At 34.7% G+C, this 14,074-nt stretch overlaps 1 protein-coding gene across 1 annotated transcript in view; it reads left to right on the plus strand.

Moving 5' to 3' along the window:
* The window catches only part of CHM (CHM Rab escort protein), a gene marked incomplete at both ends in the record, with an annotated part of 71,351 nt that overhangs the window by 52,980 nt on the left and 4,297 nt on the right, over nt 1–14,074 (plus strand). The window contains 5 exons of the mRNA XM_082004275.1: nt 2,548–2,652; nt 3,546–3,609; nt 4,611–4,707; nt 9,180–9,272; nt 12,669–12,835. Of these exons, the coding sequence (XP_081860401.1) occupies nt 2,548–2,652; nt 3,546–3,609; nt 4,611–4,707; nt 9,180–9,272; nt 12,669–12,835 (526 nt within the window). The remainder of the gene's footprint in view (nt 1–2,547; nt 2,653–3,545; nt 3,610–4,610; nt 4,708–9,179; nt 9,273–12,668; nt 12,836–14,074) is intronic.

A 14,074-nucleotide genomic window follows, 5' to 3' on the forward strand; every position in this document is an offset into this window, starting at 1 on the left:
ATTGAAAGAAGGTCAATGGAGGGTTCTGTATGATTCATTGTCCCAACACATATCAGATGACAGAGACCTGATAATGTCAGTGCATAAGTGTTGTCCATATTCGGAAGCAGCACTTGAAAGGAATTTTCTCAGCATCATCCTTTGAAGTGAAGTGGAGACTGCAATTAAAAGTGCTATCTCTTTTTCTGTTTAAAATCTTATCAACCATATGACCTGATAGCTATTCCTGAACAAAGGAGAAGAAACAACACTTAGCAGGAAAATAAAAAGCGTGCAGTTGTTTTTGCTGGCTTTGAGTGATGCAACATGACATTTAATCAACCTTTCCCCTTAGATAATGTTTAGGGGGGTGGCAGGGAAAATTGTTTCATAAACAATAAGAAAGGTTATAATTAGAAAGGAACTGTAGCAGCTTGACTTCCTTGTTTATTTGCAGTATTCAAATGAGTGCTTGAGAATTAAATCAGTTAGGTTAACATTAAGGAAAACCTTCTTAAAGTTGCAAGTGAAACACGTGTTGAATAGAACGTGATTGAAACTGTGTGAAGAATGCTACATGTTTTAAGTTAAACAATGCTTGTACCATTAGACTTTTAACTACTGTTGAATTCAACAAGTTATCTGTTGAATTTCAATATAGGTATATATGTAGTGTCCAGATTCCTGTGAAATCAGCATTAGAAGCTAGTGGTGTAAAAACATACTTAATTGTCATTAACCTCTTAGATTTGTAATTAAGCGTTGTGTACACCCTTTTTCAATTCTCATTTCAGACACTATAAGCTAGTAGCAGCTGGCTGCTGTTACTTATATAGGTTTGCTTCCTATCTTCTCTAGTTTTAGAGATGGTTTTGATCACAGAAGTTCATGATTAACTTGAAGTTACAGAAATGCTGTTTATTCATCAGGCGTAACTTGCATGTCAGGTGTTTACTGATACTGGAATAATGTTGCGCTATGATGAAACACATTTAAATTTGTAAGGGATTTCTGTGTTAGGCAACCTTTGTTTCTTTTGATGTTTCCATGTATGCAAGTACGCATTTATGTAAGTCTTTGTGAGAGTATGTACTGGTTTGAATCCTGTATATTAAGGCAACGGAAAAGTTGAGATGCTTATTCAGAAGATTTTAATAATTAAAAAAAAAAAAAACCACAGTAGCTTTCATACACCAAGCCTAAGTAAAGCTAATTTGCTTTGTTTATTTATACAGTAAATATGTTATGATATTGTAGAAAAAATGAAAATCGTGTTTTAGAAGTCAGCATTAAATCCTAAAGATTCTTAGGATATGGAAACAAGCTATAAAGACAGACGTAGTGCATATATTTTGCTTGTACTTTACATAGGAAAAGCATTCACTAAGGTGGGTGCTCTTTAAACCTGGGGGGGTTTCTAAAAATGTTTGCAACATCTCAGTGTGAGGAAAATATGTACAACTAAATAGAACACAGATCATAGCATATAGGAAACAGCAGCCGAGGTTGTTTTTTACTAAGTATCAGCATGCAGCTGCCTTTATGTGTTTCACATATATGATATGGTTTCATATATGTCATATAGCGCAAACTTCAGACTTATTTTATAGGTATTTTTCCCCATTAAATTCTGAAATTTGTGTCCTGTTCTCACTTAAGATCTCTGAATTGCCTCTTTCCTGTCGTTTGCATTTCTGTCCAATTATAAGAATGTTAATGTGTTGTGTTACATTTAACTTAAAAATTTTTGTAGCAGTGTCTCAACTTTTAATTATTCTCATTTTGTTTTGACCTGCTTGCATTCAGAAAGATTGGGGTGGGGGGTGTCCTTGAGTTTTTCTTATCCCTTCCCTACCCACCTTTTTAAACTATTGCCTGAGGCAGACTAATACATCTTTTCTTTAGAATTTGTATATCTTCAAAGACAACCAGTATCTATCAAGAACATTTGTGTTGCCCTTGAAGCAATATGGCTTAGTTGTTCCTTTTGTGTATAATGTAGAGATAAATGCTGTATTCAGTCACAAATATAGAAACTCAGAAAAGTTCTCGACTGATGCACACATTTCTCGGGGATTTTTCCTTACATCTCTCAAGTTAATTTGATATTTAATTTGTCAAATGTGATTGTCAAAATAAATGTGTCTTTGGTAAGGTTGCTGATTGGGGAAAAAACCCCCCGTGATAGGGTTACACCTGCAAGATCATTCACAGTATTACTTCGCCATGTATCATGAGCTAAGAAATATATGCCATTTTCGTGTACAATCAAATGCGAAATGTTAGTGGCATTTTCCTTATAAAGTGACTGATTTATTAGTTTTAATATCATTATCAATAATAGCGTTGTATGTAAAAAATTGTAGATGCCAGGTAGCATCTATAAGTCTAGGATTTAGTTACCAATTTCAGTTGAGTTGTTTTAGGGATTCACATGTTAAAGAAATGTGTAGCAAACTTATTTGAAAGATATAAATTATGTTCTGTATAACTCAGTTTCTAAAATTTACACATGCTTTGTTACCTTATGGCTAAATTTCTTATTTTGATTTAAATTTTTTTTAACAGATGCAAAGCAATTGTGGATCAATTTGGACAAAGAATAAGTGCTAACTATTTCATTGTGGAAGATAGTTACCTTTCAGAGAGTGTATGTGCAAATGTGTGTTACAGGTATGTAGTAAAACAGTCAACATAGTAAACCTCTTTTAATTATAGTGTTTCAAATATCCTGTGAGTTAAATTTAAGAGATTATCGTCTCCTGCTTTATCTTTGCAGTACAGTTTAGTTCTGTGCACCGTTTTTCTCTTCCTTCTGTATACTTGAGGGCATAGTGTAGTGCCTGTGTTTTAAGTTGAAGTAGTCCTCTAAATTGTATTCCCTTTTTCTTATGAAAAAAAAATCCAGTAGCTCTAAGTGCGTTAGGGATTTTCATAGTTGTTAAAAAGGGTTTGGAAGGTGGAGATGCCTATCGCTGTTCTCTCTTCAAATATGTTCAGGATTAGAAAAGTATTAAAAGTCATTGTTTTCTCTGGGTTTTGTTGTTCTTGCCAAAAAACACTGGACATATACTGCCTTCATCTTCAAAACACTGCAGGTAAGGTGCTAGCAAAACTGTAGTAGTCGATGCGGTGCAGAAATAATCATAGGCAGTGGAGGAGTTGACACTCCAATTCCTGAGCTCCACCATAGTCTATTTCCCCTCAATCCAAGGTGTCCTATGCTGTTTGGAAGGTAAAAAATCCTCCAACATGCTGCTACTAATCTTCACCAAATAAACAAAATATTATTTTTTTTAAATCAGAAGGATATTCGAGCAGTTTTATATAGTGACACTGGCTCATTTATTCATCATCTATGCTGGTGATTGAAAGTACTACACTAATGTTCCAGATGTGGTCCTACTTCAGCAACAGGCAAAATATCCAACTAACAGTCATGTTAATAAAGTTTATATGTTTAAGTAGCCTTCCCACAGTATTATGTTTAGACTGGTATTGCCAAAACTATGAATCCAAGTTGCTATTTTTTTATGAAATGCCATAACTGTTTTATTTAATTGTAGGCAAATCTCCAGAGCAGTACTCATTACAGATCAGTCTGTTCTAAACACAGATTCAGAGCAGCAGGTATATATCATTTTTTTATTATTTCCCTCTTTATTAATTGTATGTATTAATATTTAGCTGTTGGCAGGAATTAATTCATGCTTTTTTTTCTGCTTGAATCCAGCTTTTTAGACAGCTCGCTCTACTCATAATTGTTTAATTCATTGGTCTGTATAAAAGTATTAAGAATTCTATTTTACTACTTTAAAATTCTTTTCAGTGACTTGGATTTCCCTCTTTGTTGGTTGGCACTATATTGATTAACAGAGTTTCTAAGCTGCTGTCTTTAGGGTAGTTCATTTTGTTTGCTTTTTAATAAACTGTTGCCCTTAGTATTCTGTTAACTGTTAATTATTTGTCTTGCTGAAACTTTGTTCAAAGCTCCTCTGCTTTTTTTATCATTTACTTTTACCATTCAAAGTTCTTATTATATACTTTCAGGTCCTTTTTTAGATGTTTCTGCTTTGACAGTCTTTGCCAGACCTTAATTTTAATGGATATTCATCTGTGTTAAGTGTCTCCTCTGTACCCTTCCTGGAATCTTACAAGTTAAATAGGACCTACAAAATAAGAACATATGTGACAGAGAAGTCTGTTCTTCTGAAGCCTTGCTGCTAGCATTCTGCATGAAACTACTCCACTCTTTTTCACCTAACAGTGCACTGCCCACCTAAACTGCTCTCTGTTTAAAAAACATTTTGCAGTCTCTTGCCAAAGATTTTCTAGACTGTCGTCCTTTTGGAAAGGGCTATGATGTGAGGGGTGGTTTTGTTTTGTTTTGTTTTGTTTTCCTCTTCCGCTGCTGCAGACATGGCTAACAAAAGTGGCCTTACTGATTTAGGTGGAAATTCTTGAATGCTCAAACTCTGCAGGTTTGATTACACAAATTGTTACTAATAAACCAGAAAATAACACCTGTATAAATGTCTGCAGTTACTTTTCACCTTTACTCAGAACTGTGTTGGTTGCCTCATCCTCCATATTACTCTGCGTTAACATAAGTTGTTCTTTCTGGTTGATAGGTTTCCATTTTGATGGTTCCTCCAGTGGACGCAGGAAAACCAGCAGTTTGCATCATTGAGTTGTGTTCCTCAACCATGACGTGCATGAAGGACACTTGTAAGTACAGGGTATATGTGATCCTAACTACGTTTTTCCCTGTGACTGTCAACTCTGGAGCAAAATTCAGTGTCGTATCATTCCACTGCTGCATGATGACCAGGCTATTACCTGAGAAAATAGGGCGTACTGGGTTACTGTTACCAGCCGATGAGTGAGATAGTCCCTTACCTTCATCCTCGAGCAGTTACATGCTGTTTCACGTGCTTTAGGAATACTACTACAAGATTCTTGTTACATTCAATTCATCTAAAATTACATGCGGTAATTATTTATTTAAAATCTTACTGTGATTCTCATGGTAGTACAGTATATTAATTCTTATTTCCAAACCGATCAAATGTCAAATGTTCCTTTTAAAGCTTATGTGGCTTATTAATAAGCTTGATAATTGTAGTTTAATTAGTAATGGGATGATATTCTGTTTGCTGTACAGCAATTACAAAATAATACCACAAAGAGATTTTTGTTCTGGCAGCTCTATTTTTTTTTTTTTTATATTTGTAAAAAGTATTAGAATTCCACAATCTGTTTATTCTGTAAGATTGTTAAGACAACTGAAAATATAGTAGAACGGCAGGGAAGTTTATTGGAGAGCTCTAGAAGACTGTTTCTTCTCCACTGTAGCTAAGACTATGCAGTCTTCAAGTCAAAATATTAAGATATCTTTAACTTAGAAATGTTTTCTTTGTAAAGTTTTCTGCCAAGAATTTTTCTTACCACTATTATTAAAGGGCCAAAATCCACCTAAAGTATTTTCTCAAATAATTTCTGAAAAAAAAAGGTAATACAGATGCATGTATTTGTGCTTTTTTCCTTTCAGACCTTTAGATCTTAAGGGAATCTTTATGCCATAGGATTCAGTGGCCTCATAAAAAATGCTACAAATTTTTGTTTAAATAAGGATAGATTTTCAGTACAAGCATCAAGTTATATTTCAGGATTATTTCTAGCAGAATATTTTGGAGTACATGTTCTTGTCTGTTTCTGCCTTTTTTTTTTCATTAGCATATACTAAAGAATAGGTAGGTAAATAGACTGTTTTCACTTATACAATAATAAATATTTTCTTCAGTAGGTTTAAAAAAACTCTAAAGCACGTGAATCTGACTGGTAGCTTGTCATTAGCTTCTTATTTGAAAAGGAGTACCTTAGCTGAACTATTAAATTTAAGGCCCAGAAGTACCCTATATTTAGGGGCTTTTTATCTTCTGAAAGTTTTGTTGGAGGTGAGATAATGTCCCATTATGAGATTTGGGTGGAAGGAGTGTGTTTGTGAGCTATTTGAGGAAAAGTTATAAAAATTCTTGAAGAACTTTGTAATTGTAATCTACTGCATTAGATTTAATTCTAAAAATATCTGAGATCATGATTCTAGAAGGGACATCCCAATATTTCCATTAGCAGTTTTCTATGTACAGAGCTTTAAGACTGTTGTTGGTATTTTATGTGAAATTGAAACAGATGAGCAACAAAATGTTCTTATTGGGTATTTATTTTTCTTTCCAATTATTTTTCTGATTTCTGTTAAAAAGGTTACCAGTTTGGGACACTCTATGGAAGATAAATAGAATTAGAGGTTACCTGACCTAATGCTTTTGAATTAAAAAAAAGTAACTGTAATAATAACCAATTTATTTTATTGTTACTTAGGCTTAAACAGAGGTCTCTGCATGTGAAAGAAGAGTGACCTAAATGATTAAGTCATTTGAAGTTATATCTTAATTTAAAAAAATAGAAAATCTGTAATTAACTACTTAGTGCTATAAAGCGTATTGTTAATATTTACCCTTTAAATAGCTGATTTACTTCTAAGGCTTCACAGAATACATACAGCAGGAAGTGAAACTAAAGAAGGGTTCATTTAAATAATAAGTAGACATAAATCATTCGTTTCCTGAGAATTTCTGTGGTGCTGAAAAATTAAGGTTTCTGTTATTTACTTTACACCGTAAATTCTTTTAGTTTCAGGCGAGAAGGTACTATATTCCTTAATGAAATTTGTCTTCATGTATTGAAATAATATATAGTTGTATTTTAGGTATAGCTGAGTTCTAGTTATGGGACATACTTCATAATTTTTTTGAACTTTTGCATCATTATCTGTAAATGGGTTTTAACCTGACTGATTTCTCCTTCAAACAATTATTTAAGATAAGTATACAAATACATCTACTCTTTGATCACACTGCATAAATGACAGGCATATAATCTGTATTGTCGGTTGAGTGGAACCAAACTCCTTCACTTGCCCTAAAAATTGAGACTGTAATGATGAAATCATGAACTGAACTCATCGTTCTTCTTACTAGAAGAATTACTCCAAGATAAATGTTGGCAACCACTGTAACTAATGCAGTTATACCTGAGTAAATCAAATATAATCAAAATATATACTGATGACTGTGACTCATAGCTATAACCTTAAAGATAATAAAGATTTTTATAGAAAGTAAATGATGTGAACTTTAGTGATCTATATCTGGGTTTTTTTGAGGAAAAAATAGATTGTATTACAATGTTTGGGGTTGTAAACATTCAGTTAATATTATAGGGAGACTTTCATTATCACCACCTGTTTTCATTTACTTCTTTTAGTACATGTTCCTTTTAGAGGGTTTGGTTTTAAATTTTTTAAACAAAAATTTAATGTTTGAATATAATCGATGTGTGTGCAATCTGAAAGAAGAGCATGAAGGGTTAAATTTCTGGTCCTCTTGGAGTGAGCATCAAACTTCCGGTGGCATAACTGCGGCCAGGAAATCATTTGAGAGACGTATGATATACTTGTAAATAATGCCACAAATAAAAGCAGACTTCAGAGTAAAAAGAGAAAAATGTCATATGGATTTAAAATAATGCTATAGCTATACAGTGCTGTTAAATTGATCAAAAATGTACAGTAATGAAGAAAAAGCTCGAACTTTGTACAAAGATATGTTAAACAACTTCGTGATTCTCTGACAGGTACTCCTCTGCTGATAAGTTTCCAGACAACCATTCAATAGCAAATGAGTTTGTTACGGTGGTTTTATAAAAAGCTTTAAGATGAGGCTTTTAAATATCTGAATGAATGAATGGACGGATGTAAAATCAGGTGGGGTGAAGCAGCAGAGTAGCTGGCTCTATCTGAATAGAGGCCAATGGAACAGAAAAGAGGTCAAGAGCTACATCTAGTGATGATCTTTTTTAAGGAGTCAGCAGCTTCACTAGTTCAAAAAACAGAACAAAAAAAGGAGTAGTATGTTCCGTGAGGAATCTGTTTAGCAACTTTGTTTTCATGAAAACATCATCAAGAAATTTAAACCTCAAATCTGCATTATTCAAGCCAAATTGTGAATTTGTCACTAAATCAAGCAAAATTGTGAAATTTGCCCATGCTGTAAGGAGAATTTTGATTAATTACACAGTTCCACAGCCGTGTTCTTGTGGTCCAAAGTCGTCTTGTGTCATCTTTTTCCAATACGGGTTTGCTGTACTCTGTGATTTGTTTCTGATGTGTACAAAGCACCTCTTGAAATAAAGTACTTGATTTTGCAAATTATCATAAATCCTTACTGGCCCACCTAACCTAATTTCCTCCTTACCCAAATACAAAACTGTTGTTTTGCTCGTCCTGTAAGAAGGTGGATGAATAAAATGTTGAAGAGCTGTTTTGTGATGCTGTACCAAGGCATTACATATGTCATCACTTACATTGCAGAACAGTTCTCTGATACTCAGCAGTGCTTATCTTCAAATTCTCTCTAGTTTGTCAAAACATGACAGCGTTCCCAGTGTTCTTCATTCTCCATATGGCTGGAGACAAATAGTTAACTGCCAGCCCACTTGAGCTGGTAAGTTAAAACGTGCATCTATTCACTTCATCTCCTGTTTGCTGTTTAGTGCAATAAAAGAAATGGAAGTCTTGCTCAAACGTTTTACCGCAATGGAGGAAGATAACTTCCTACTTACTCGCGTACGGCCAGGCTTAAACTGTGAGCAGCCAAATTTCTAAATTCCCACTCAGTCCCAGTTTAGCTCTTAAAGTGTCGATGAAAGTAGGGATATTTGTGGGTTTAGTATGTTGTTGAACTGTTGGACTGTCAACACTGATAAGAATGTTCTTGGGGTTTCTAGAGGTCATTAATGGCAAATACGATGTGTTACCCAGATTCTTGCTGCTGCTTTTCCTGGTATCAGTAGACAGCATTTCATAGAATGATATTCTTTCTCTTTGCACTGCTGATGTTAAGGTACACTTCCATCTTACCAATATACATAAAAGAGAGAGGTAATTATGAGAGGTATTAAGAAAATTGCTCTGTGTGGTGTATATGCGCTGTATTTCCATAATACAATACTTCTCTGGATTTAAGGAACTGATTTGTATGTCACGCAGTGATAGCCGGCTGTGCCTTTTTAAAATTGTATTTGATATTTATATATCTGTGTATTGGTGATTGTAATTAGTTTGTGTTCTCTTTTAACAGATTTAGTCCATTTAACCTGTCCATCAACTAAAACTGCTAGGGAAGATTTAGAGCCTGTTGTACAGAAGTTATTCAATCTAAATACAGAAAAAGGTAAAAATAAATAAAAGAAGTATTAAGAGATTATTTTGCAAAAATATAATTTACCTTTGTAACTAAAGTATCTGTTACTGAACATCCGAATCTGTCATCAGAGTCAACATATGGTGAGCTGCTATTTTAGATATCAGCATTTCAAAGTGGAGGCATCTATTTTGGGAGTGAGATTGATTAGACAGATGTCAGGGTTTTTGTATTTCATGATCTAATGTTCCAAGTCTTCTTCAGCTGTGGTTTAACTTAAGTATACAAGGACTATGGCTATAAGCATCTAGGACCTTTTCAATTTTTCACACATTCTTTTTCATGGAAACGTATCTGCTCCTCAGCATGTCTTTCAAAGGTGCAGTAGTGAAATGAAACATTTGTGAATCTGGTTTGGGTTGGGTTTTTTTTACACTCTCCTGTTTTTAGTGATTTCTGTCACTTGGGTATCCCCAAGAAGAGATCTCAAACCCCCAAAAGTTAGTGATCTGCTTTCCTCCTGCAGGTGCCAGATGTGTTCAGTGCTATAAGCTGCTTAGTTTTCTTTTGCTTTCTCTTATTCTAACACTGTTGCTCATCCTTTTTCAGGTGCTTCGTTGTTTGCTGTTTTTAGTTGAAATTCTCTGGGTTCTGCTTTAAGCAGTGGAAGCATAAAGTTGTTACGCACTGCAGTGTTATCAGGAAGATAGATTTCCAGTCATTTCCAATAACGCACTATTTAGCCCTAAATTCAAGGCAACCTTGCCAGCTACATTCATGAGCTTTGTCCTCAGGATGGATGACTTAACAAGAAAGTAACTGTTGACAAAGCAGTAGTTGCCTAGAAAGAAATTGTCCCTGAGGTACTTCAAGTTAATTCCACAAAAATCTTTGAAATTTCATAGAGAGATCTTGACTTTTACCATATTTTTGGTAGCTGCTCATAGAATAGGTAGTGTGCCCATAGAAGATGTTGCTGTGTCCTAACCCTGGCAAAGCATTTTTTAAATATAGTGTGCTAAAACTTAAATACAGTAAATCATAATTCTGCTATGAGAAAACAATACTTAGCTGTCAATGAAAGTGTTTATGTTCATATATGAGCAAGTTAGTAAGATGTGGATGTATTGTATAATATTTACAATTTGTTTGCTTATGCTATTTGCTGTTATGCTTCGTTCTTAACCTCATTAATTCAGGTAGAATTTTCTCCTGTTAAAAACAAAAAAACATAAATGCATTCTTTTATGTGGCTTTTTTCCCTCTTGGGGCTCTGTAACTAAGAACAGTGTTTCATGAATGGTTGAGTTCAGCTTTTCACAAGTTTGCTTTTCTATGTTCTTTTGATTTTTTTTGTTTGGCCTTTTTTTCCCCCTCTATCTTTTAATGAAAAAACAAATATCTTACTGGTTTTGTTAGACGGCAAAGTGCTTTAAATAGGACAGAAAGTATTAAGTAATACACATTTTTGGTTTTTGCTTACAGGAAAGGCAATTATTTTGATGTCTCAAAGATGTATATTTTTTACTAGGTTTGTAGTACAAGAGCCTTTACAAAAGCAAATATGTAGAATACAACTAGGGTTTGTAGAGAACTTCATTGGACTGGAGAACTGCAAACACTTTTCATGTTGATATTTGTTAATTCAAAGCCTGCTAATTTCTAACTTTTAATACTCAACATAAATCTTAAATGGTCCAGACAGCGCCATGTGTTTCAAAGGCTCGATTGGTGAAGAAAAGATTAGCTTGCAGTTTAGTGTCTTCTAATCATTTGGGGGGGTTAGCATTAATCTTAATGTTTAACGCGATCCAATTTTGAAATGATATATTGTTTAGAACCTGACTGAAATTCTTCTGTAGAAACTCTGTGATCACAGGGGTCCTCAGGTGCACTGAGGCACTGAAAAGCTAGTTTTCACTGACACATAGGCCTTTTTATCATCAGGATGAGGTAGTGGTCGTATTTTAATTAAAATGTCAGAACAAATACTGTTGGAGTTATTGAAAATGAATCACCAGATAAAGTGAGCACTGGGCCATGGCAGGTCAAAGAGGCAAAGTCACCTGGAGAAGAGGACTCCATTCATTTTCCTGCCTAAATGAGGAAGAAGTAACTTTTATGAGCAATGTGAACTTTTAAATATATTAAAGAGCATCTTGCCCTGTATTAAGGCTCAGACTTTCACAGGCTGATGAATTTAATTTATATTTCAAACTCTTCAGTATGGTTAGCACCTATTTTTTAAAGTATTTGACAGTTATAAAAAGATACTGAAGGAATAGCATAGATTTATCTCTTTTTTCCTAATTCAACTGCTTTAAAATACTGTTTTGAATGCCATTGTTATCTAGAAATTTCTTCCTTGGAAAGAAGTAAATCTCACAAGGTCTTTTACAAGCTTCATTTATTTTAGAGGAGGTGAAACACCAAAAAGGGGACAGCAAATATGCCAAACAAATAGTATCTCTTAAGCTAAGAATCTATGTTGTGTATTCCTCCATTGCATTCGGCACTGCTAAAAAGTGACCTTCATCTTCCCGGCAGTTTTTCTGCCTGGGCATAGAGGGGTTACATGAATGTGCCAAGTAATAAGGTACAGATGATGAACAAGCAAGATGTAGTTTATGATCATTTTGTACTCGTAATGAGTTTTGTGGCACTGTACAAGTCCTCAGTAAGCGTAGATAAATACAAATTAATCATTTATTTTCATTCAGCAGTATTTCCACAATTTAGAGATTCTGCATACTGAACATCGTACATCTCAAATAGAGTACTTCTGTGTTTTGGTAATTCTTTATCTGCAGTTAATTTTGGGGGGTGGGTGTAGTATTCAATGTGGATTTTTCTTCTAAAATTCTTTTTTTTTTTAAACTATGAGCATTATTCCGTCTCCTTAGATTGGTTTGAAGATGCTCAACCTTAAAGCATACAAAAGTCTGTTATGATGAGAGTTCCCATCCAAAGATAAACCACTAAATGAGGGGAAAAAAGTATACATCAAAACTATCTTTGCATGTGGAATGCAATAGCTTCAAGCTGGCACAGCCCATGGAGGGCTTGTTCAGACCACCATATGCTCATGGAATTTATCCAGAGTAAACTAGATAACATGAAGTGGAAAGGCGTTAAATTTAGATCAAGGTTCTTGGTAGTATGCTTTTAGGTGATAATTGGTTCTTATGTGGCATCATGTGTATAGAATAAGTAGAGTTTACATAGCTATGGTTGGAAAGAAAAAAGTACAGTGAAAGAGTACCTCAGAAAAGAATGGGAAGTAAAATTAATTGGCTTTAAAAAAAAAATACTTTATTACAGTAATATGTTAATAAATTGACCTTTAGTATGCTCGATTACATATTTCCCTTATGTGTGAACATCGATTACTGTAAACACTTTTTTTTTTTTTTTTTTTCTTTTCAGAGAGTGGAAATGAAGAACTGGAAAGACCTGGAGTCCTCTGGGCTGTCTACTTCAACATGAGAGATTCTTCAGGAATTGACAAAAATTCATATGCTGGCTTACCTTCAAATGTTTATGTCTGTTCTGGACCAGACTCTGCGTTAGGAAATGACTGTGCTGTCAAACAGGTTGGGCAGATGAATTTTGTTAATTGCAGAGCTTTAACTTTAAAGACCTAAGGAAGTCCAGTGCTGTATACTTTTGTTCTGGCTTATTCTGCATTATGCTAGGTAATTAGTTCTAATAAAGCTATAAAGCTTCACAGCTTAGACATACAAAAATCTTCCTTAATGAGCAAAGTGAATGTCAGTGGGATTGAGAATGGAGAAAACTTGAGAAAAGGTCAGTTGATAGAGTAACATTAGGAGTAGCAGATAGTTCATCTGAACAGGTAAAGGGAATCTAGAAGGCAGCACTACCTGAAGATGATGGTCTTGGTAGAATTGCGGTAATTGGTTACTTGCTCTAATACTGTGGACAGGAAAAACTCTCAAATAATTCAGAAATACAGACGATAACTCCGCAAAATACGTAATCTTTTGCCTGTAAGATTAAAGAGGAGGTACAGTAGCAGAGAAACAGTACAAATCAAAGGTCAGAAAAGCCTATCTCCAGTTGAAGTGGGAAGGATCATCGACATATTTTAAGAGCTGCAGGACATAGTCACAAACCTAAAATCTTTTGGGAAAATAACTCTGCATAATTACTAATCTGGTGCATTAAGTTATCTGTCTCAATTCACCTTCTCTTTGCCCAAGTATCAGTGTATGAAGAAATTATGGTGTAGTTGTGCCTGAAGGAATTGAGGGGAATGCCATTCTACTCATGACCTTGAGATAGTATTTGGCACCAAATCACACTCAGTTCTGATTTTTAGTTCTCAGTATTTGGGTGTTCTGGCTAACTAGCATCCTGAACTGAGAACCACTTGGAACTTGCCTCGTAAGTAGGCGTACCATAGCAGTACAGTTTAAGACAAACTCCTAATGCTTTGAAATTGGAGGTAAAGAGTGAAACCTCCCTAAAAAAAACTAGATCGATGGAGGGATTGTGAAATAGTGCCTTGTGTTTGTTGGCAAGAGGCAGAGTATGCAGGGACACCAGATCTGCAAGGATAGGTAGGTAGAAATTCACAAAGAACTTCGTATCATACCTCTCATTGTGCCTTCCCCACTACTACTGAGCAGAAGACAAGATCATGTGAATATGTAGGTTACAACTTCTTCAGCAAAAGACAACTACAGGAATGTTTCTCCTTTGCTCTTCCGTTCAGAGATCCACCCTGATGAGGAAGGTATAAATTCTTAGACACACCTACCACAGCAGTCACTTCAGTGTCAGGGTGCTTTCAGAGCTAACATGAGAAC

This window comes from Phaethon aethereus (genome assembly GCF_964289735.1).
Source record: "Phaethon aethereus genome assembly, chromosome: 10".
Lineage (NCBI taxonomy): Eukaryota > Metazoa > Chordata > Aves > Phaethontiformes > Phaethontidae > Phaethon > Phaethon aethereus.